The 25,785-nt window shown below is 43.3% G+C and overlaps 1 protein-coding gene across 3 annotated transcripts in view; it reads right to left on the minus strand.

Annotated features, from left to right (window-relative positions):
• Positions 1-25,785, minus strand: part of ANKFY1 (ankyrin repeat and FYVE domain containing 1) — a 506,490-nt gene that overhangs the window by 406,986 nt on the left and 73,719 nt on the right. For all 3 annotated transcript variants that reach the window (XM_085649582.1, XM_085649583.1, XM_085649584.1), the window contains exon 2: positions 23,741-23,933. In XM_085649582.1, the coding sequence (XP_085505708.1) occupies positions 23,741-23,933 (193 nt within the window). The remainder of the gene's footprint in view (positions 1-23,740; positions 23,934-25,785) is intronic.

Below are 25,785 nucleotides of genomic sequence, written 5' to 3' on the forward strand. Positions count from 1 at the left end.
AAGCTACCCCTAGGACGTAGGTCCAACAGTGGTACATTGAGTTTACATTTTGTTTTGGTAGACAGCCTCACGTAGTGAGCACACATGGCCACTGCCGGTCTTTCAGGTACACCAAAGATCTGTTTTCCACTTTGTCCTCAGTGCAATCATTGCTTTAGTACTCACAACTGAACACACTTCATATAGTACACAGACAGGTTTAACTTCCTCACTGAAATTATCTAACAGAACATTCACACCAAGGACCGCGTATTTTTAGAACTCGCCTACAGACAATTTTAGCCAAAGTCAAAAGACCTACTCTGTACCTAACCAATACTTGCAATGGGCTTTGGGTCAGTCCATTGCTTATCACTGCGGCTTTCTTCTCAATCTCATTTGCTTGCTTCTTATTTAGTAACTTTCCTTCCTCTTGCTGTGTTAGTCCCTCCCCTGGAGCATAACTTAATTACCATCCTTCTATGTGAATGGCTTGAATATTTACCCTACTTGCATTAGGGAAATAATTTTTTCTTTTACTTTCAACACTCTTTGGGAGTAGATACATGTTCTTCCCTTTCTAAACTAAGTGCTGCTTCCCCCTTCATATTCTCGCTCCCTGCACTCTTCATGTTGCTCTCCCACCCAGATTGTATGTTGTGCCCCACAACTCCTCCAACTGCCATTTTTTGTTCATTACCCCTCTGCTAATCCACTGATTTCCCACCCCTCCCTGCTCACTTCTGTTAGCCTGGAACATTACCTTTATTCCCTAACGCCCCTGCGCTATCCTGCACCTTATGTCCACCTTTAATTATTTATTTTTTACTTTTTAGGAGATGCAATTTGCTATGGGTTGCTCATGTCATGATATGCGGGCACCGCTCATTTGTATGTTCCTCTAAATTTTATTGGTGTACAAATCTTTCACAGCAGAGGTGATCAGCAGTATAAGGAAAGTGTGCACGTAGCTTCATGCAAGGTTTCGGGTCTGCAATGCTCACAACACACAAAACAAGCAGGTGGAGTCAAGATGGACGACACGTCCCAGGAGGTCATACCATGTGTTGGATTTTTGGCCCATCTTGGATTCATCGAGTAGAAGTTCCTTGTGTTTCAAGAGTGTTCTTTGCTAAGTAGTTAAGACATTTAGAAGATGCAGCCTGACTGTGGTCAGACAGTTTGCAACTCTAAAATGCTGTGCCTGGAAATATTCAAAGACTACAGGATACAGAGAAGTATTCTGTATACTAGTTGAGATCAAGGATTTAGACATTTGATATTTGCACATTACTACAGTTACCCTTCCAAAGCCGGTAAACTCTAAATGCACTTACAGTTCTCTACAAGATCTACAAGAATTCTCAACTTATAAAGACTTCATCTATATTTTCTGTTTGCTTCATGTATGGTAACAAGGTGCGGATAGCGGTAGGGAAGTGAATGCTTGTCAAGTTGAAAGGTACAAAACCATTCGGTATTCATTTTGTTAAAGTTGATGAACGTAAGAATCAAGCAGAGCACAGACAAATTACAAATCACGGAAGTTAGTTTAGGATAGATCATCTGTTCTATTACGAACAGTGAATTTGGAACTTAATCAGAAAATATTAAAAGTTATTTCTCATTTTAGATAGCAACACTGCTGCAGTGCAGGTTTAGAGCAGGTGTGACACCAGGAAGGGGGAATATCCTATCAAGTGTCTCGGTTTCTCTCTCTCTCATCCGACTCCTCTTTCCACAGGTTCACTGCTCACCAGCATGGTATCCTTTGGTTGGTTGTCAGTGGGCTCAGAGAAGTGAGGAGATTGACGTTGCTATTGCAGCACCCAGATTGCCAGGTAAGGGCAAACTTGGCAGCTCCGTTTCCTAAATGCACTTTTGCCCATGTTTTTTGTTTTCATTTAGTAGCCCTAGATTGAAGTCCGCATTTTTAGAATAGTATATTTTAAAAACAAGGCTACAGTGTCATGATACATGCATGTGCAAAAATCATAAGGTCAGGCCAAAAGCTAAAATGGACGCTGCATTAGTGACAAATGCACACGCATGTGTGCTGATGCATATATTTTATTTATTACGTTTTACGTAACGCGAACTTGACCTGAGGGCATCAGAGCGATTCGCAGAGTTAGCCAGGCTGTATATACGTGAGATACAGTTGGAGTAAGTACAGAGACATCACGCTGGGGCTATTGGTGTCATGATCAATATGCAGGGGCTGCATATGTGTGCATGAGTGTTTTACAGATGGAGTTTAGCTTTGGTAATCTTTTTTCTCTTTCCTAATTCCTATTAGCATCGGCAAAAGGAAAGACATACTCGCTGTATCACAGGATTGTTTTGGAATGTCGATCAATTTGGTACAGAATAGTAAATACATATTTTGAATGTTCCCTCTGTTACAGAACTCTCTGAAACCCATTGAATACTTACTTTCTACTCAACTACCTGAAACCTCAGAATCGATTGTTATTATAAATACGGGCTCTGGTTGTCCCTTCCTTCCCTGAGAGAGATTCCTCCTGGACCTTCTTAGAATTATCTGTGCCAATTTCCCAACCCAAACCAATTTCAACAGCATATAATCCAATACTTTGAAAACTCTTTGCAGAATGTCAATGGTCATGTACTGTCAACAAACACAGTACTTCTATTTTAGACAGTGCAAATCGAACCATGAGACATATTTGAAAGGTCAACCAGACTACTGATTTCTCTAGTTAACAACCACGCAGCGCTGCAGTCTCCTCCTAAGGAAAATGCTACTTACCCAGTGCATCTGTTCGAGGCATATAGAGCTGTAGTCATATGCTTTAGCATAGATCGCCATCTGGTGTTGGGCACAGATGTTTGCACTTTGTTTTTGTTTGAAGAAGTCTTGCAGTCACAAGGTAGGTGACTCCTCCTTTCGGTGATAGTGTGCATGGGCATCGATTCCATCCTTAGATTGTTTTGCCATAAAGGGTGATGATGGAGTTAGTAAAGTAGTAAAATAGATGCCCACGTAAATTGTATCTAAGTAAGATATCACTGCAACAGGTAAAGGTACCCTGGGAGGCGGGTGGGCGCATATGACTCTACAGCTCTATATGCCAAGAACAGATGCATACAGGGTAAGCAGCATTTTCCGTTCGAGGCATACGAGCTGTAGATCATATGCTTTAGCATAGACTGTAAAGCAGTTATTTCTGAAGCGGTGGCTAACCTGTAGCTGTTACAGTGGTTTGAAATAGTGTTCGTAAAACTTCCTGGCCCACACTGGGTTGCTGTCTTGCTAATAAATCAACACAATAGTGTTTTGTGAATGTGTGTGGTGTAGACCATGTTGCAGCTTTTCAGATGTCATCTATAGGTAGGTTTCCTAAGAATGCCATAGAAGCCCCTACTTTGCGTGTGGAGTGTGCTCTAGGGGGAATTGTTAATGGGCGTTTAGCTTTAATGTAACATATTTGGATGCACTTAACTATCCACCTAGCAATGCCTGATTTTGATATGGGATTGCCTTTATGTGGTGGAGCAAAAGCAACAAAAAGTTGTTTGGTTTTCCAAAAGGTTGTGTTCTTTCTATGTGGTATAGTAATGCTCTTTTCACATCTAATGTGTGAAGGGCACGTTCTGCCACTGAATCTGGTTGAGGGAAGAACACAGGCAACTCAACAGATTGATTGATATCAAAGGCAAAGATGACTTTGGGTAACAATTTGGGGTTAGTCCTAAGAACCACTTTATTTTGGTGCATTTGTAGAAATGGTTCCTCTATGGTTAGTGCCTGAAGCTCACCGACTCTTCTTAGAGAAGTGATGGCTATAAGGAAGGCCACCTTCCAGGTGAGAAATTGTATTTCACATTTGTGCAATGGCTCAAAGGGTGTACCCATGAGTCTTGTAAGGACTATGTTGAGATTCCACACTGGAGAAGGTGGAAGTCTGGGGGGAATGATTCTTTTAAGTCCTTCCATAAAAGCTTTAATAGGAGGCACTCTAAAAAGAGACAAGTGCTGTCTATTTTGCAGATATGCAGCGAGATAAAAGCGTATGGATGTGTACGCTAAATTGGAACATTGTAGGTGTAATAGATAGCAAATGATGTCTTGAATGGAAGCATCATGTGGATTGATCTGATTGTTGTTACAGTAAATGACAAACCTTTTCCACGTTGCTGCGTAGCATGCTCTTGTGGTAGTGTGCCTAGCTTCTTTGATAACATTCATACAGTCTGGCGGAAGGTTAAGGTAGCCAAACTCTAGGATTTCAAGTGCCGTATTGCAAGGATGAGCTGAGTGAGATCTGGATGTCTTATCTCTCCATGGTTCCGAGCTAGAAACTTGGGGGAAAGGTGTAGTTTTTGGTGTGGAACTACTGATAGCTCCAACAGAGTTGTGAACCATGGCTGTCGGGCCCATGTGGGAGCAACTAGGATAAGCGTTAGGGAATGCTGTTTGAGTTTCTGAGCCACTAATGAATTGAGTGAGAGAGGTAGAAAAGCTTAAGCAAATATCCCTGACCAATTTATTCATAGTGCATTGCCTTTGGACAATGGGTGTGGATTCCTGGACGCGAAGTTTGGGCATTTTGCGTTTAGGTGGGTGGCGAACAGATCTATCTCTGGGAAGCCCCATATTTGGAATAATGGGAGGAGAAATTGAGGGTGGAGTTTCCATTCGTGGATCTGCTGTCGCTGACGACTGAGTAGATCTGCAATTTGGTTGTTTACTCCTGGAAGGTGTTCTGCAAGGAGATATATTTTTTGAGGTATGGCCCATCTCCAGATTCTCTGGGCTAACTGTGAGAGCTGGTCAGAATATGTCCCCCTTGTTTTTGAATGTTATACATCGCTGTCATGTTGTCTGTACAAACCAGGACAGCTTTCCATATTAGATGAATTGAAATGCTTTCAATGCTAGAAAAATTGCTAGAGGATTTATGTGGAGTTGTTTCTGTTGCAGAGTCCACATGCCCTGACTGGTATGTTTTTCCAGATGAGCTCCCCAACCAGTGAGCGATGCGTCTGCTGTTAGCACTATCTGTGAAACCCGGTCGAGGAATGGCTGTCCCTTGGAAAGGTTCTGTACGTTACACCACTGCAGAGAGCAAGGAGTACGGCCATCTACCAACACCAGATCTGTAAGCTGACCTTGTGCCTGGTTCCACTGACGTGCTAAACATTCCTGTAGAGGACGCATTCGAAGTATTGCAAAGGGAACGATTAAAATGCAAGAAGCCATCATGCCAATCAATTGCATGAACACTCAGGCTTGTAATGAGTGTTGAGGCTGAAACTGGGATATTAGAGCTTGCATGTTGCGGATCCTGACTGAGTTGGGATACGCAGAGTTTTGCGGGTTTCTATAGTGGCTCCTAGATCCAGTTGTGTGTTGGATGGCTTTAGGTGAGACTTGGTGAAGTTTACAGTGAATCCCAAGTTGTAAAGCAGTTGGACTGTCTATCGAGTGTGGTGTAGGCAGCTTTGTTGTGATCTGGTTTTTATCAGCCAATCGTCTAGGTAAGGAAAGACATGAATGTGCTGTCTTCTTAGATGAGCTGCGACTACTGCCAGGCACTTGGTGAAAACCCTGGGTGCTGTAGTTACCCCGAATGGGAGAACTTTGAACTGGTAATGTTGTCCGTCCACCACAAACCTGAGATATTTTCTGTGAGCAGTGTAAATGGGAATATTAAAATAGGCGTCCTTTAAGTCCAGAGTGGTCAGAAAGTCGCCTTTCTGAAGTAGTGGGAGCACCTGTTGGGAGTGTGACCATGTTAAAGTGGTCCGACTGTATTTACAGATTTAGCTGTCTGAGGTCTAGTATAGGCATGAGAGAGCCGTCCTTTTTAGGAATTAAGAAATACAGGGAGTATACCCTGGTCCCTTGGCAAGGTAATGGGACTGCTTCTATAGCATGTTTTTCCAAGAGAGATAGAACCTCTTGCTTTATAAGGGTGAGATGTTCTGGTGACATTGCATGTGCTCTTGGAAGAATATTTGGGGGAATGCTTGTAAGTTCCAGGCAGTAACCATATTGGATCATTTATAGCACCCACTTGTCTGAGGTGATTGAATTCCAGACAGGTAGGAATTGGGAGAGACTTCCTCCGACAGGGGTGGAATGATCAGGGAATAGCGGAAGGAAGTCACAGTTTGTTTGCAGGGGAAGTGCCTGTGAAATTGCCTCTACTTCTTCCCCTACCATTGTTCCCTCTAAAACCTCCTCTTGAATAATCTTGGGATTGGTTGTTGCCCTTGTAAGAGGAGGAGGGATTGTCAGTGGACACTGTTTTTGAGCCACCCCTGTAAAATGAGCGGTGAAAGGAACCTCTACCGGCAGGTAATTGTAAAGCTCCTATTGACTTTGCGACCTCAGTGTCTTTTTCATCTTTTCCAGCAAGGTGTCAACAGCTGGGCAGAAAAGATGCTCTTTGTCAAAGGGTTGGTTAAGTATGGAGGTTTGCACCTCCGGCTTAAATCCAGAAATTCTGAGCCAAACGTGTCTGCGTAATAGTACGCTGGTGTTTATTGTACGAGCTGCTGTGTCTGCTGCATCTAGTGAACATCTAATGGAGCGGTTGGTAATGAGTTTACCTTCATGAATAAGGTTATTAGCCTTAGATTTATATTCGTCAGGCAAATGTTGCAGGATTCTTTCTAGCTCATCGTAATAAGCTCTATCATAATGAGCTAGTAGCGCTTGGGCTTTGGCAATGCACCAGGTGTTTGCTGCCTGTGAAGCCACTCTTTTGCCTGAGGCATCAATGCGCTTGGACTCCTTGTCAGAAGGAGGGGTGTCTCCTGTGGCTTGTGAGTTAGCTCTCTTACATACGTTGGAAACTACAAGAGAGGCTAAGGGCAGCTAGCCTTTAATAATAACAGGGTCGGTATGGGCTGATTTGTATTTTTTATCCACTCTAGGTGTGATTATTCTTGCCCTAAGAGGATCTTTAAATACCTTGTCTGTGTGTTTTAACATGCCTTTCAGCATGGGCAATGTATGAGTGGCTCTTTGTGATGAAGAAAGGGTCTCAAAGAGGAAATCCTCTTCAAAAGGTTGTTTATGGAGTTCTACCCCACGATAATGAGCAGCCCTGTTAAGGAGCTCGACAAACCCAATTTTCTCAACAGGTGGGGAGGGTATGGAGGGATACAAATTAGGGTCATTAGTATTTGGATCTGTGTGGTAATCCTCCCAAGGGTCAGTGTCCTGTGGGACCTCCTGATCCTGATCCTCATCCCCTTCATCCTGTGGATCAGGTGTAGGTGGTGGTGAATTTAATGGTGTGATAATCAAATAAGGATTAGGAGGAGGAGAAGGTGGTGGAATATAAGGAGAAGAAGGGTTAGTACCCATAATCTTCTTCTTTAGGAGGGATATGATAGTCCTCTGGTAGGTCAGTTTTCCGGTTTTTTTGGAAGAGTTGCCTGACAATGTCCTGCTTAGGGTTTATCACCAGCTTTTTCTGTTTCGGGTCCAAAGGTGGCTCATCGGGCCGGGGCTCTTTTGGAGAGAGTGACATTTTCTTTAGATGGTAATTCCAAGCTTTTAGGTTTTGTAGGTTTTGGCTCCGAGTCTTTGGCCTTGTATAAAGTAGAAACATCCAGGCCCAAAACCAGATGGCTATCTAAGGTAAAGCATATGATCTACAGCTCATAGGCCTCGAACACCTAGTTCACCTCATGACCGATTTGCATCCTCTAGCAGCTTTTCTCTATCTGTTATCGGATACAACACTGGCTTTAAGAAATCTACAAGAAAATGAGATATTCCACCATTTTCAATCTTTTGTAGAATCTGTGAAAATACTGCACTAGGCTCTCTCATATACAATAAGATATGATCAAAAAGGGGCTGTGTCTGCACTGCTATTCCCTGCTCTTTAGTAACAAGGTAAGCGACTCAAATACAAACATAAAAAACCAGAAGCAATAGAGGGAACCCTCGATCTCTTCAGATAATCTAACCAACTGTATCTTACTCAATATCTTGGCATCAACATTTATCAAAGCTTAGGGCCTGTATGAGTTACATTCCAGTAGGTTTTCCCACAGCTAGGGAAGCACAATCGTCATTGCCTCTATCACAGATTTGGGCAGCTTGTTGATGGAGCCTCACAATACACTTCTAGCAGTCTGGGAGATATTGTATCCACCTGTTTCTTATTGAATTCTACCAAGGATCGTCCCCGCTCCCCTTTCTTCCCACACTGCGGGTTTCAATTATAAAAATAATCATATTATTAATGGTCCAAATAATTGTAAGTATTTCCCTTTTCTCTGCTAACAAGGCAAACAAATCACCTGCTTTTCCCTCCCCATGTTGACATGTCTACCACTTACTGAAGATAAGCATATTTACAAAGAATTTCTATTAAATCTTATTTCATTTGACAGAGTTCTTCAGTGATCCCAGTGCCTCTCGCTACCTTTTTCTCCAAAGACAGCAGGCATATTTGCAATTTCAATCTGCTATTAGTCAGACCCTTCCTTAAGCCATGTGTTGTGCTGATGCATGTCACCCTAAATGTAACCTTAACGATTCCCAATGCTGCCTCTCATTTCATCAAGCCATCATTCACCTAAAAAAAACACATAAAAATCAAGAATTGCCCAGCATGTCTCTAACCGGAACAGAGCAACCATTTAATGTTCTCATCTGCATGTGCAACATGGAGATCAGAGCCAACATGACTACTGGCACCCACTGTCATTTGAGCTAAGCATGATCAGGAGCACTCTGTCAAGAAATTCAGCACGTTGGCAAGGTATTCAACACTTCTCAATTGTCCATTATGCAATGGCATAGTCTAAGCATAAAAATAATTCATAAGATAACTACAACTGAAATCATTGTCTAGAGCAGATTGCATGCCACATTCAAGGTCATAAGGGGGGATAATCACTCCCATAAATTGCACCTGACAATAAGGAAATGTAATACCACAAACTATATCAGTATCTAGTGCCTCCCTGATTTTGTGGGTATGGAGTGTTTGCAAAGCTACTACCCCCATCATCACCCCAAAGAAAACTCAACTAAGACCCAGGATAGATGTCCTGACAGTCTCTGAAACAGTTTTAAATCCGCAAAGTCCTCCATTGATTGAGATCGGACAGTCCTCACAGCTGGTCTTTGCGGCCTTATGATAGTCAGGGGAAAGGCCAAAATAAGAAATCGATCACACATGTGGCCCTAGACAGAATCTCAGGGCAACCCACCAAGGGAGATTATTGGACGGGAGGAGCAAAGCACTACATCCAACTCTGAAAGTGACAGAGTTCTCCTCCTAACATTACCCAACCATATCTGGAACACGTTCTCACAGAGATTAGAACTTAGATCTCATCCATTAAAAAAAAACTTGAAATCTTGCAGGCAGGAGCAAAATCACTCAGCAGGGGGACATGGTGTACAACCTGAAGCGCACCACGGAAGACAGAGCATAATTTCTTTTGAGAAAAGATGTTAGCTATTAAGGAGCAAAATACTGGGCTTCAGATACAAGAGGAGGACTTGGAGAACTGTAGCTGCTAGAACAACATATGCATACGGGGTGTCCCCACAGCAGCAGAGGATGAAGATATCCAGGGACATGTTTAGGACCCCCTTGAGTCCATCAGCTAGAGGTGCACTCAATTTGACTTGATCACACACACAGGATGCTCATCACCCTGGACCACAAGGACTTCCTGCCTGACATCCTCACCAGATAGCATTTCTTCGAGGAAAATGAACAAATGATTAAGAGAACAAAAGAAATGGACTGTTGAGTTTCAAGACTACAAAATCTAGCTTCAGCAAAACCTTTCAACTGTCACTGTGAGGAAAAGGAGAGATTTTCCCCCAGTCACTGCCTTTCTGAAGGACCACAATATAACGTCTCAATGGAGGCATTCCTTTTACCTGATTTTTATTTGAAAGGGTAAACAACAAATTCTGATATCACATGTCAGAAGCCAGAGATCTATTGAGCCTTTCAGAGGAGATGGAAGAGGAGAGGAAAGGCCTAAGAAAACAATCAGCTCTACGTCTGGAATCCCAAACAGTGCAGGAGAAAATGGAACGTGGACGTCCCTGTGACACAAACATCAAACAAAAGAAAAACATACTCGAGTATCTGAGACTCTTGAGTGAAGAGGGAGACTTTGCCTTGCACAAATACACCAGAAAGCAGCAGATGATGCATCACAAGAGAAAATAAAAGAGTTACAGGCCCATTCACCATGATGTAATGGCATAGCAGTTAAACATGAGCTGGTGCGGGCTCAGGCAGGAAGAAGATTCTGGTTTTTGAACCGGTCTTAGATGTGCCATAATACCCTCGTTTGGACAGGTCACGTAATGACCCAATCCTTCGGAAGTGTACACTTCCACAGGTCGCTTCATGCATGAACCTCTTTGGTTATGGATAGGGTTTTTGGGTAAGCCCATTTGGCCATGGCTGAGTTTTTCTTAATGTTTTGGGCGGAGTAGAGCTGAAAACAAGAAAGGGAGCATATTCACATCACAGTCGAGAAAATAACAAAAGATGGAAAGGGTTTCACACACTAGCAAATACACTCAAGAACACCTTCAGATTATTATTAATGTAATGTAATGTAATTTAACTGCAACTTACCAAAATGGTTTTCTTGTGCTAACTAAACCAAAAGAAAACAGAAGCCATTTACTTAAAAAATAGACACGTTTGCAGAGCTTTGCAGAAAGGTAGTAGTGAATCATGCATCCTAAGATGCAAATGCAAGCAATTCCATTTTCTGGCTGCTTCAAAGTATAAAATGATCTAGCTCATACACAGGCCTGACAAACTTTGGAAACTGTTAACAAGTGAGCCTCTGCAAATCTTATTAGACAGGTTGGAAGATAATGAGGAAATCAGTCCTGTAGATACCGAGGGCCTATCCAATGAAGAGTCTGCAACACAGTGCACATAGCCTTGAAACCTATGCGTTTTCAAAACTGTTATTCTGCTTAAGGTCCGAGTAAATCAACAATTGAGCACTATTAGCAAACCATGCCCACTTAAGAGGAAAGTAGAAAGTTAAGCATGCCAAAGACTGCACATAACGATTAAAAAGTTTCAGGCACAATGCAGAGCTCTGGAGAACTACATGGAACACCACCTTAAATTCTGACTGATAACACCCATGCTTACAGCCTGTGACGGATCTGTAAGATAGCATTCCAGCCAGGCCAGAGCATAGTCCTCAATGCCAGCCTCAACCTGCCGCTGGGATGACCGAGGGCGGGTAACTGTATGGATGAATATAACCAGTAAATGGCACCAGATATGGAGCTCTTGCTAAAGCTGATCCTCATATAATGGTCCATCAAGAAACTAACCTTCTCAAACGCAACGTTTTTCTATGACACACAGAGCATACCAGTTGAAATATTGGGCTCCTGCATCTATCAAAACTGCAGAAGATGCAATTTTATGCAAAGCATATCTGGGTGTGGGTGATGTTAAGGTACAGCGGCAAACATAGAAGTTACCTTAAGGTACATTTAACATTGCAAGGATCCCAGACATCCCTCCTCAATATTTACATTCCCAACACTACGTACGGCTTGTGCTTGCGAGAAACCCTGAGAGTACTCCTGGGAGCAGAGAGGGGTGACATCATTATAGGGGGAAACTTTAACTTGGGTCTGGGACCTGTAATTAGACGGGAGTAAAGATTGGTTATCCGGCATGAGAGCAACGTCAGTAGGGCAAAAGAAAGATATAACCAATTTGGGGTTGATTGGCACCTGGTGATCTCATCAACATGGGAGATTACTTCTTTAGATTATGTCCTTATCCATCACCTGTTGCTAAGAAACCTAAAGAGAGTGCATTTATCAGACATTTCCGTCTCAGTCCATGCGCACTAAGTAGTAGTGTGTGAGACCATTCCCCAATGCCTGTGACTTCCTCCGGTGATACATGAAACCTGGAACACTCAGAGGCTCGGTTGATAGGGCTGCATTGTTGGATGCTTTTCAGGACAAATTTGCCCAAAACAAGGGTGATGAAGTTGCTCCAGACATAATGTGAGATGTTTTTCCAGATGAATATAAGAACTCTTGACCGGGGTAGTCAGGGTATCACTACCCTGCCCCCATATATCTTGTTTAATTTCTTTTTAACAAATTCATGCTAGGGGAATAAGTCACAGAGTCTTGTAATGGCTGCCAATAACATTGTTCTCATATTGCTGGCCCCAATCAGAGTACTCACTGTCGCAGGAGTTTGACTCCCGCAGGTGCAAGATGGCCCAAGGGACATAAAGCTCTCTGGGCCGACTAGAATACTCAATTTTTAAATAACCACAATCCGCTGACCAAGATCTAGCTTCCTGCTGAATTTGATGCAATTCCGTTCAGCAGTTTTTGCCATAACGAGTTTTAAAAAGCGTCTATGAAAAATACATGGGGATTTTATGTTTTGGGACCGCCTTTTTTCTATGCCTCCGCTTGACGGATCACACTAAAACTTTCCAGGAAGGAGCGGAGATCGAAAAATGCAGCTCCCTTTTGGCATGGAAGGCAAGGGTAGACAGGCGCAGAAACTACATAAACAGCCTGCTACAAAGAGGGTCAGGTACCCGGATACACGACGATGATAGGATTAGGAAAGAGGCAAGATCATTCTTGCTCAGTTTATATAAAGAAGATAATGATTCTAGGCCGGAGGAGGTTGGGAGATGGTTAGATTCTAGGGGTCTCCCACAGTTGTCGGAAACAGATAGGCAGTTCCTGCGTTCTAGTATCACGGAGGGCGAAATTAGGGAACAACTTAAAAGAATGAGCAGGGGTAAGGCTGTGGGTCCGGATGGACATCCAATAGAAGTATACCTCGGGATAGTAGATCAGGTGTTGCCAGTCTTAAGGTCCCTGTTCAATAAAATATATCTGAAGGGTGAAGGCTCTCCCCAGTCATGGTCCGAAGCTACTGTGTCTTTGATTCTTAAACAGAATAAAGACCCTCAGAATATTGATGCCTATAGACCAATCTCTCTGTTAAATTCGGACCATAAGATCTTTGCTGGGGTATTGGCGGCAAGGCTGACAAAAGTTATTAAGAGCATCGACCATCCGGATCAGAGAGGGTTTATACCGGGGAGAAAGCTCAACGAGCTCACCTTTCAAGCTATAGGGGCAATAGATGTTGCAATTGATAAAAGGTTGCCGCTCGCTCTGGTTGCAATAGATGCCGTCAAAGCGTTCGATCAGGTGAAATGGCTCTACCTATGGGAGATGCTGCAAAAATTCGGTTTGCCTTTAAATTTTATTGGGGCTGTTAAATCCCTTTATTTTGAACTCCGAGCAAAAGTTCTAGTCAATGGTACCATGACAGATTAGTTTAGTATTTCAAGAACTACTAGGCAGGGGTGCCCTTTGTCACCGCTCTTGTTCGATCTTTACATTGAACCCTTCATCTGTGCCCTTAGAGCTGATCGCCTTATTAGGTCATTTAAAATAGGGGAGTTGGAGCTCATGTTTGCATTGTATGCGGACGACCTCCTTATGTATACTTCTAATCCTACAGTTGCCATACCTAGGCTGTTTGAACTGGCTGATGAATTTGGCAAAGTCTCGGGTTACAAAATCAATCAAGAAAAAAACGCGATAGTGGGGTGGAACTGTCCAACTGAAATCCAGGGGGCCCAAAGTCATATGAGATATCTTGGTATATATCTGGCCCAGAAGTTAGCAGATACATCTAAAATTAGTTGGAAGAAAGTATCTAAGGAGGTGGGATGTTTGTTGGCACGCTGGGCTAATCTTCACTTGAACATCTACGGGCGGGTTAACCTTATTAAAATGATAATATTGCCCAAGCTAACTTTCCTGTTCAATTCAATCCCTCTATCCTTTAATACCAAGGATATTGCTATACTTCAGGGCAAAATTGGGTCCTTTATTTGGACCACAAAAACCCCGAGAATCGCCTGGAAAAATCTTAGGAGAGGGTTAAAGCTGGGGGGGACTAGCTCTACCTGACCTGCGGTCTTACTGCCATGCTTTCCATTTTAGGAATTTTAGAATCCTGGCTAATAAAACGGATTCCTCTTCTCTTGGTTTATTATTTCAGGCCTTGTTACATGATATCCCGTTGGGGCAGGAGTTTTTTCTTTATTAATTTGGGGATCCCAAGTTCTACAAGAAGGTTAGACTTAAGACCCTGCAAGCTGCTTTAAATAACTGGATGTTTTTCAGAAGAGCTCTAAAAATCCTGTATTACTCGCTACATGCTCCAATTTGGGGCTCTCCCGGCACCCCAGAATGCCTTCAGGACCAACTTTGCCAACCACTCAGACTAGCTGGTATCAGACTCTGGGGAGATCTATGGCAGGACTCACAACTGATCAGCTGGGAGTCGATCTCAAGGCTAACTTGCGGGACACTGTCCAGATTCAAGTTTTTCCAGTTGTCTGCCTGGTGGGCAACGCAGTCGTGGGGGAATGGTGAAGATAATTTGTTACTTGATTCAGTTTCCAGAACAGGAAAATGGAAACGGGAAGTATCTTTTTGGTACTCGGCCCTTATAGATGCTGGGGATCGGGGGAACCTTGAGGTTGGAAAACTTTGGGGCAGCAACCTCGCAGGGGATGTTGAGCAAACATGGAAGCTCTGGTGCGATTCTTTTACTGTGTTGCAGGCAGTGGTGAAACCAGCTTCACTGAGGAGGAATCATCTCTACACAGCTTATAGGGTCTATTGGACTCCTGGAAAACAGTCAAAGGTAACCGGAAGGATTTATCATTGTCCCAGATGCAAGTACCCGGCTGCTGATGACCTGCACATTTTTCAGGACTGCCCCGGAATTGAGCTCTTTTGGAAGGACGTACGTGGTTTTCTTGAGGATGTGTTGTTTCAGCAGATTGAGGTTAGCCCGAGTCTAATCTTTTTTGGTCTCATGTCTAACTATCATATTAACGCTCTAGCAGTGAGATTTGTGTTCTATGTAATAATTATTGCAAGAAGGGAAATTTGTACAGCTTTGAAATCAGAACCTCCCCCCCCCCCCCTCCCATCTTTTGCAGATTGCTTAAAACAAATCATTTCTATTAGCCAATCAGACATGGCTTGTGATGAGTCCAGTATTTCCAAGACATGGGCGGCGTGGGTGGCCTGGAGAGAGAGGTAAAATGGGTCCTATGATTATGCCAGAGGACTGTTGGTCCGGTCCTCCCCAGTAACCAATGGCCTTCCGGATGTGGTGAACGGGAGCTGGACAAGGGTACAGTCTTATCTTTGGGAAGACTCTTCTTTTTTCCCCCATAGGCATTATGAAGGGTCACTATCGAATTTGCCTGTTGGAGGATAGGGAGGAATCCCATCTAGAGTGTTCCTGGCGGCATGTATGCGGACCAAAAAAAAAAAAAGGAAGGAGCGGAGATGGATGGATGAACTTTTTGGGGTGAAGATTCGTGAAACTGGGCCAGGGTTATTAGCAAACCAAATAACGCTACTTCTCCTTGTTCCCTAGTGGCTGGGAGGAGTTGCACTTTGTGGAATCACAATTATTCTAGGCAAAACTAGAAGGCTGGCAATGCACTGGTGTCCAATGATCTCTATCTTTTTGCAGGACCTGAACCCCTTCCATGTCCGTGAAGGTGCGAGTTCCTACAGGAATATATTACCATATTACCATTGCATCATTTCAGTGCCCTCCAGCAACCCAGGTGTCTTACATTATTGTGTAGCAAACATACAGAACCACAAGCTTTGCTTTGTGCCTTTTCATAGCACCCTGTACTCAATCAATTTGTAATTTCCTCTGCCCTATCTGTGAATGATTGAAATTTGGAAAGCGCGTTTATCATGACATGGAGCATTCTGGTGCTATGGTAAAAGCTACTTCAGTTCCCAAAAAGAAAGGCCTTGAATGAATGAACTACACAGTGAATCTGGGGCTTGGGAGTGTCAAGTTTTTTATTCTTTTTTTTAAGTTTGCTTCAGATTTGATGAAAGATTTATTTATTTTAAACTTTGTTTATTGATTTCAATCACAGCCATACACAACATAATTGGACGACATATTCCTGGATGTCAACAAAATAGGTAAGCAGACATTACTTTTGGTTACACATTAAACATTTCCTACTAGACTTGCTGGTCTATGCATCTCCATTTCAACAGTAGGCGACACACAGGGCTCCCCTCGATGTTTATTCCAGTGAGACCACTTCCTATCCCATTTCTTGTGACACCCCCGAGCTTTAAAAACCTCAGTCTCCGCCAGCATACATCTATCCATTTCTTTGGCCCATAAGGCAACAAGTGGTGGGTTTGCTCCCCCCCCCAGCCTCTAGCAAGCTCCCGTTTCACCAGCGTATATCCCAATGTCGTGAATTGCTGTTCATCCTCCGTAAGATCAGTCTCCTCCCAAACGTTCAACAGTCTCAGTTGTGGCGTTAATATTACTTCCTTCCCCAAAGCCATACCCATGTGGTCTGAGGCTCCCTCCCAAAGGGCACGTATCTTTGGGCAAGTCCACAGGGTATGGTAAAATGTAGCCTGCTGTCCACAACCCCTCATACAACGGTCGTCAGGTCTAGTTCCTATTCTCGCCAAAACTGTCCCAGAGATGTATGATCAGTGGAGTATCCTAAGCTGGATCAGCTGAAATCTCTGTGTAATAGCCGCTTCTCGAGGGGACATGAGTGCCGTCTGCCAATCCTCGTCATCTAGAGGACCGATGGTCAGGAAAGATTCTAACCAGTCTAAAGCATTGTGGGATAATTCAACATTTGGGATCTGCTGCAATTAGATGGCATGCAAGATGATATTCAATGCAGTGGATAAGTCTAACAGTATCAGCACTGCATTATTACCCACGTCCAGCGTAATTTTGATATTTTCAGAGACTTCAAGGAGTGCTGATTCAATTGAATGTTTGGGCCTAAAACCAGATAGTCAGGTATGTAGTAGAGTGGAGTTCTCAACTAAAGACATGAGTTGTTGGTTGTCAATTTATTTCCAGAATTTTACTTAGTGTAGGAAGGAGGTAGATGGGCCTTACGAGTGGTCAGGTCCACCAAAGGTATCTTTTGTAGAGGTTTACCAATGGCAAATTTCTACTTGGAGGAAACTGTTGCTTCTTTCAGTGAATTGTTTATTATGTGATTAATGATGGGATTTACCACATCAATGGCTGCATGCAATATGGCTGGAGGGCAAGGGTCCAGTAGACTTCGTGATTTGCATGAGAGTATTGCCTTTTCGGAATGGGTTAGGGAAATCTCCTGAAATTCAGTTAGCTCCTTCTTCAAGATAGTATTAACAACTTGGGTGGGTCACTAAATGAGTAATTACCTAGGGTTGAGCTAAAGCCTTAATGAAGAATTGATATCTTATCCTCAAAAACATCTGAGATTCGTTCACAAAAAGGCTGGGAAGGGGGGGGGCATATCCCTAGCCTATACTTTCGGTTGCAGAAATGTATTTGCAACATTAAAAATGTTTTTTTAATGAAAAGGGCCTCTTCAGTTTCTAAAGTATAGTAGCTTTTTTTCCTTCCATTATTGATTTACGATACATTTCTTAAGCAGCCCTAAATTGATCAAGGTCATCCTGCTTATAGGCTGGGTGTCATCTCCGCTCCAATGATTTGAAGTGGCGCTCTAATTTGGCTAGTGCTGGGGAAAACCATTGCGCTGAGGCTTTTGAACAGCAATTCTTGGAATGCATAGCTGGGGCTCATTCCAACGCAGAATTTGAAATACATTTGTTAAATGATTCAAGGTCTTTCCCAAGTTTCCCAGTCAGAGTAGGGGCAGTGCTGATGAGACCCAGGATTAAGTTGAGGCTAAATCTCACAGCTCCCCACTTACGGTTCTTCGAGTTCCTCCCTTTCTGATACTTATACAGGTTGTAGTTAGTATTGGCTAGAATGTATAAAACTAAACAATGGTCACATTAAGATTGAGGAACAGGGTCTTCAAAGCCTCTAATGATTTGAAAAAATCCCGCCTAGAGTATGTCCTCAGCTATGGGTGGGAGCAGTTACCCTTTGGGAGAGCCCTATCATCCGAAGGGTGTCTATCAGATTGACAACTTCAGAATTGGCGGAATCAAAGTGAAAATGTAAATCTCCTCAGACCATATAGTTAGTGTAATGCACTAGTGGAGAGGCAAATGCTTGTCCTAACATGCGAGAAATGATGTTCAAGAACCAGGGGGGCGATAAAGCAAACAGACTGCGATTGACAGAGAAGGACTGATTATCAGGCAAAAGCCTAAGTTCTAAGTTCCTTTAAGGGGAGCGATATCAAAAGAGTTACATTGCCAAGAGCCCCGGAAGATGATAGCTATTCTGCCTCCACGGCCTTCCTCTGACATGCCGTAAAATTGTGAACCCTAGGGGTAGAGCAGTTGCAATGAAAGGGTTATCCCACGGCTTTATCAAAGTTTCTGTAATGAATAAAACGTCCAGATGGTTATCAATTATTAGGTCCTGGACTTCAAGAGCATGCTTACTTATGGAGCGAGCGTTTATTTAGCCTCCCTGCAGAAAGCAAGAGGATGAGGTAGTGTTAAGTGGTTTAAAAAGATGGGACTCCATATCAGACCCACACTCCACTCTGCACCCATAACAAACAGCAGGTCCTCATAGGGAGTTGTGGTGCAGATTGCAACAATTGCAATTATAACTGGGCTTAAGGCCGTTTAAGAAGTCTGGGGCTAGGGCTGTACCTGTAGTGAAATTGGCATAGTGGCTGGCACTGGCTGCGGGATGGATGCGGGCGGGCTTGCCTTTGGCTCACCAGCGGCGTGCAGGCCTGCGCATAAAGGCAACTAAGCCCCGCCCCCAAACGACGAGTAGAATGGTAAAAAAACTGAGTGTAAGGGCTAAGAACGGCGCAAAACAATTTTAAAAAACTTGAAAACTAACCCTGGGTTAAAATGATAGCAGTGATGTCAGCATAACTGTGCGTGCTACAAAACAAGTCGTAGTGCAGAGTGCCTCGCATGGAGCAACCGCCTGCAATGAGTTGGGAAATGTAGTAGAGAGCAGGCTTCGTCTGCGCCGTGGGCCTACATATAAAGGCAACTAAGCCCACACCCAAAACAATTAGTACAGCCCTTTTGTTCTGCCTATCAGGTTGCATCGTGCAATGTATCAATGTCTTGTTGCAAAAGCCTAATAGCAGTGGCCAATGTGTCAATTGTTTCAGTAATGTGCTTATTAGCATAAATATTAGCTGCCTTAAGTCTTTGTTTGAGGTCCCTATGTGGTTCACTTCTTGGGTTGTGTGAAGTTGTATTGGAGTCTTGGATAACTGTGTTAGCTTTCTCAAATCTTCTCTGATAGTATGAAGGGACCAGGGTGGCACTACTGCAGGCTCCCTTATTTTATTTTGCAATGTTGACAGTACTAACTGTGCTGCACACACATTAACTGCCTAAGTCGTATGCGCTAGCCCGCATTTTGTCGCAGTCTGCACGTGTAGTGTACAGTTCTCCTTCCTCCACTTGATTCTGGTCAGAGGTTTGGTTCATCAACACTTACAGTGGGGCGCTAGAAAAGAGTCAGCCATATACTTCTAGTAGGATACGAAGATGACCCCCTTGAATTAACAAGAAGGGTGTGCATTATTTAACAGTTACAAACAGTGGAAGTTTCTATTGTATTTGAAACAAAATGCTGCCTTTCACATTACTTTTTCCTTTTGTTCCAGCTGAATTCATCTGTTTGTCCCTTGTTACAGCCCCAGTCATGTTAGGCACATAGAATGACCCGCCTCCGGCTTTTAATAGCGGTCAAAGGTTGGCACTTCTTTGTCACAGCCCCATCCATCTTGAGGCCAAACAAATTCCCCCAGGAGTGTGGGTGTGGTTACCCACTCGCAGTAGAGGCTGCTATCTTCTACTAGACTAGATCCTGTCATCCAATCACACCTCGCCTCAATCATGGGCCTCGATCACAGGCTTATCACCCCTCAGGTGGGAGCCAACCAATAGGCTCGCACAAAACGAGCTCAGATTAACAGTCCAGTCCCCACTTCTACCCATTGTCCTAGGAGCATGCGGCGGCCACTCCACATCCAAGGGGATGCCACTTGGAAGCTTCCTGTGAATTCAGAGACTTGGCCCCTTGCTCACACCTCTCCAGTGAGCTCGGCGTACACTGGGGACCAGTGGTCAACAATCAGAGCAGGAAGCTAACTGCATGAAGGGCACTCTAGTACCACTCTATTACCTCAAAATGATCATGGCCCAGACGTACTATTATTTGTCAAAGTGAAAGAAAACAATGCACATATGGCACATTTTTTCTCTCCCCCAGCGCTGGCATACCGATGGCTGCCATGCGCCAACACACACTCCCTTTGCGCCATAGTGCAATTCTCTAAAGCATAGGTTTTGTCCTGCAAGGGAATGCTTACAGTACAAAAAACTATCCTTTGATACTTTTCCCACTTTGTGTGCTGTAAAGAGCAGCATACATGCAAAGTTGGAAAAATAAGGAGAAATTAAAACATTTCCATTTGTTACGCCTGCCTTGAGGAGGTGTAACGATTTGGCGCCCATACCCATCTACGAATGTAAATAGATAAGGATTTGCATCAAAATTCAAGGGAGGTTGTATAGGAATGCACACGTACCAACTCATGATGCAAAGTAGCCTCCCCCATCCCCCTATGACCTAACCCCTCTCCTTGCTTTCATCTCAAGGTGGCCATTAACTGTTTGGGATAGGTTTTTTTGCAAATAGGGGAGTCCAGTGGGTGGCAGAGAGGCGGTCAGCAGAGTTGCAATCTGATGTAGAGCCCTGATACTTCAGACCCGAGGCCGCAGATTAATGACCCATGAGAAAGAGGAAAGGAGTGAGATCCAAGAATACCGTCAAATAGATGCTCCAGAAGAAGGGGCACTATGTAGGGTCCATAATTTGTTTTCAAATAGCCAGTGAAAGCTTCCTTGGAGAGATGCCCCCGAGGAAAAAGTTGATAAATTGGGGTATTTTTGAATTTTTTTAATGTTTTTTTAAGACTGCCATTACTTCAGCAGGTGCTGGGCATGAGGGTCAGGAGTGAGTGGCCATCGTACCACAATGATGATTGCCTTACTATGAATAAAGGGTCTGGTGGCTCATATTTATTTCTAGCATCAATACCCAGCTCATCCTTATTGTGCTCCAAACATTGCCCAAGCAACAGAAGGGGAGAGATGCTGGGCTTGTTTTTACACAAATGGCAAAAAGCTTGCTTTAGGTCTCAGGCCTAGGCGTGATGGCCCTGTGGGGTTGCTAGAGAACACAGCCTACTTAGGAGAGCTGCTATTATGATTAGTGCTGCTGATGCAGTGACAGCAGGGCCCAGAGGTATGAGGGGCCAACTAAATTCCATTTATGGCTGTTTTACTATTCTTCCTTGCTTGCATAAGGGACCAGTGCTCACTTTCTGTGCTAGTGCTGCACTGGGCCTCAGGGCAATGGCCCAAGGGAGGGGAGAACTGAAGCAGAGAAAGAGCTTAATTTGGGGGGATTGTAACAGTCTGCCACATGGTGGCGTTGTCTTTCAGATTTAAAGTTGTATATTAATTTACTATACATTAACAAGGACTATTGACTGCTGCCCATGCCATTCTTATAGCTTTGGGGGTCCGGAATAGGCTAAACTGCCACACTTGTAGGAGTGTCATGATTAGTAATTGTATTGATTTTGCCACTGGAGGCGCTGGGAGTGGTAATGTGTGGTGCAAGCTGCAGTGGCCTCCTGACGAGACAACTGGCACTTATTTTTTTTTAACTTATTTTTACAAAGTAAGCACTGAGCAGGGAAATACTTTAGTTTGGATGTGAAAAGGATGTCTGGGAGGTGGTTAGGGAGAGATGGCAGCCCATCAACCGACACCAAAGAACAAAGGAGAAAGCCTGCTTCGCAAGGCAGTATTATCATTAGTGAAGCAATCTTACTATAAAAAAAAGTGTATAGTACTTACTTTACTTTTCACTTGCTAGCATTGGGGCCGAGGACACCCTCACTGCAAAAGGCAGGTAACATGTGGAAGCTCCTTTCTTTCGGAAAGGGACTGTAAGCCTGTTGGAGTGATGGTCAGGCATGGTGGGGAAGGACTGAAAAACATGGTGGGGAAGGACTGAAAGAGGTGGAGGAGATACCTTGCTACTCAGGCCACAGCTGTCATTAGTGCAGCAGAAGCAGATGGATTCCGGCCCAGAAGTGCTAGCATCTTGCAACACAACAGTTAAGGGAAGTTATGTTTTTTGTCCAATTCTGTTTTTGTTTGATGATCTTTTACAAGTCATGCATTTAGTGTGGCTTATGAGCAATAGAAAAAACACCTCAAATTCTCTCATAACCGCACCCCCTGTGCTAAGCCCAGCTCCCGCTCCTCCAAGCCTTGCCATAAAATTGTAGAGGGGGCACGACTTAAAAACTTTTTTTTAAAGGGGGGCACAGAGCCAAAGAGCTTGAAGACCTCTGGTTTAGATAGTTCTACTATAGCTTCTGTCACTCGCGAGGCTGGGCTTAGCATGAGAGAGCTGTAGGTAGGTGATAATACAGAGGCGATGTTACAGCAACTTCAATAGGACATTGCAGAGCATGCACTGAACTGCAGCAGTTGATCCTTGTGGTATGAACATTACAGTAACGTGGGCAAGCTCTACTTCACACACTCCACAGAGTCACACTCCGAATAAGGTGATTTTAGAAGCAGTTTTTACTAGCACTCTAAGTTCCACATATTTCTTACAACGCAAGACCTTCTTAAGACTCAGAATTTAAATTTGATGATTGATAGATAGTAACTCTGAAGGTAAAGGGGATCATGCACTAACCAAACATTAAAAAAAATTAACTGGAGTTCAAAAAGGTCGCACAAGTAGGATTTATTTTCCAAAACGACAAGTGTCTCTTAAATGAACAGTTTTCGGTGGAAATTATATGCACATCTGCGGTGCAACGGAAGTTTGCTTTGAAATTCGGGGATTAAGAAAAAAATCAAGCACACTACGTAAAGTTATCAGTGAAACAAGTGCAGAATGCAGTGCTTCATCCTTAGTTACCTTACTGAAGACAGTATATTTGATAGGTGTCATTTATCAGTACATTTCTGTAGAAGGCCTGCTAAAAGGGCACACCCCACAATTATGCAAGAGGAAACCAAGAAAGGATGCATAAGCATGTCTTGTGCTACAGCCGTGTGTGTACAGCATTTACCTGAAATGCAGTTCCTCATTGCAACATTTCAGAGGAAACGACAAAGATCAATCCCTTTCCTTCCTCTTTGCAATGCAACCACACAGCAGAGGACACACAGGACACCATGGAACAACCCCTTCCAAGCCCACCACAGAACACCGAGCTTGCATAAAGGAGATCACATCTCCAGGGCCAATTGTTTCTAAGGCAGTCTTACCAGACTCAATATATGTCCAACTCTAACGCGTCAGCATGGGAAGGGAAGTTCAATGAGGGTGAAGGGGGGCGGACTGTGAAACCAGATTGTCTCATGTAAAACAAACATATACTGCAACTAAATAAAAGGCAATACATTTGAAAACAGTCTTGACTATGTCCCTACATACAAGTTTTCAAAAGCATGCAAACTAAGAAAAGAGAAAACTGCCATTGTCTTGTGGTACTCATTGAAGAATTCCCTTACTGTATAATTCATCAACTAACTTTTTGGCATTTAGGCCCTACAAAAGCAGTATCTTAGCAGGTAATGACCAGTGTAACTGGGTCGGGAGCTATCATTCACCGTTCAAAGGAAACGGAGAACGCTGCAGTGTTATTTGTGCCTCACCTGTAATGCTCTTGCTGGTAGAGTTCGGCAACAATAGTCAAAAGCCGGCTGATGAATGAATCACTGGAGGTCTCTTTATTGGCTTGAGCAGCAAGCAGTGAACATTTCTTCTCAGTCTCTGCCAATTTCTGCTGCATCTTCACATATTCCTGCCGGAGAAGCGCCAGATGTTTCTGTAACTTGGCCACTTCCTCTGTTGAAGAAGAGAACACTGTCAGCACAGTAGAAGACCCCTCCATTAGTCCACACAAGGATGAATTTACCTTCGTTCTCTGGGTGATATTGTCACATATGGAGAGCCAAAGACCAGCAATGGCATCATCCATTACACGTGGGTACTCCGGTCACATGAATGCCCTCCATTGACCGTTTCTATATATTTCACACTCGTGTGTGAAAGCAACATTATAATTTGGAGAACATTCCAGCAATGGTCATATCATTCTTTCAAAGAAAGAAACCACAAGGAGCAAAGTGAGATTACACACAATATAAAATGGATTTCCAGTTTTTGCACACAATTCACCGTCATACGAACAAATAAAACGCAAAGGTTTGCAGTTGAATTCCATGCAATACAACTGCAAGAATGTATGAAACTACTCTAACACAGAGCGAGCTATGTGTTTTTGAGATCACAACACCCCTTTGCACAATCTTTTGTGGCCAGAGGACGTTCGAATATTAAAGGGTGGATCACACTGTGCAACAAGGGTGGTGTGAGTGACATTTTTAAATACGCTTCATATTACCATACACATCTTTGTCAAAGCTTATCTTGGTTGCTATTAAGTTGACACCTGCTCAATCATACATGCTCATCTTTTGTATTCCCCCCTACTTTTAAAGATCAATCAATCTGAGGTTGTTACTCGTTTTTCAGCATTATCGTCAAGGAAATTGTTAATAGTGACATGAACTTACATCAGAACAACTCTCACTCAACAGGAGTTGGGATTCTTTCAGAAGTTTTTATCTTGTGATTGTTTCTCAGTTGGTGATCGAAGTAACGCATTGCCAGAAGTATACCCAACAGGATGCTGTACCCAGGCCCTTATTAGTCACTTGTCCTGCTCCAACTAACGCGAGCTGGTCAGAAATGTTTGTTGTCCCCTTTCGGCGGTTAGGTCTACATACTTTAAAAACAAAATTAACCTGCTTCAAAGAAGTTAAAAATATTTTGAAATGCCAACATCTGATAAGCTAAATGGTAAATTATATGGAGTGTTACCTTGTTTTGAACCATCAACCTGAAATGAAATTGTAGCTTTTTACAATATACCAGTCTCTTTGAGTGCCAGCGATTTGCCTTCTTTGAAAACTAGCAGCCTTACCTCCACATACTTCTGCTGCTTAGTTTTCATGTACTGTAAGAAACTGGATTATTATTTGGGGAGGGTGACTACCCACTCAACTTAAAATAACAACCCTTGTCAGTGTGAACCCACAAAATCACTAAATTAACCTGAGCTCTACCCCCTGGTAGCTAAAGCACCGAGCCGACAGGCTTATCATAAGCAAAGTAAAGTAGATATTCAGTGGCAAAACTTAATAAAGTCAAAATGCAAAACAATAAAAATGCCAAACCGGATTAGAAAAATAGAGTGATTTAATAAACAAAATGGCAAATATACACCAAGGTGAAAATAGAGGTATGAATTATTAAGGTTTCAAGTAGAAAATGCCAAAATGCGCAACCCACTGATAATCAATGGTTGATGTGAACTAGGACCTAGGTGCGATTTGAGGCTGACCGCGATGGAGCGCAGTTTGGATACACCCACCAGGTTCGTCTGTCTTTTATTTCCCAACCATAAAGGTACACTTCTCAAGTGCCCTGGGCCTCAGGAGAGGCTATTGGAGATTCACAGTGTGTCAGGCAAAGGGTCATAGTAGGGCCCAGTCCACGTCCAGTTGCCACTGGTCAGCTGAGTAAGTCCATGAAAAGGCTTCTTGCAGGTTGTTGACTTCCTGTGGCCACAGAAAAGGTCAGCAAGCTGATCCTCGGAGTCCACTTCCTTGTCCTGGTTACACAGGAGAGCAGG

This window comes from Triturus cristatus, chromosome 3_2 (genome assembly GCF_964204655.1).
Source record: "Triturus cristatus chromosome 3_2, aTriCri1.1, whole genome shotgun sequence".
In the NCBI taxonomy this organism is placed as follows: Eukaryota; Metazoa; Chordata; class Amphibia; order Caudata; family Salamandridae; genus Triturus; species Triturus cristatus.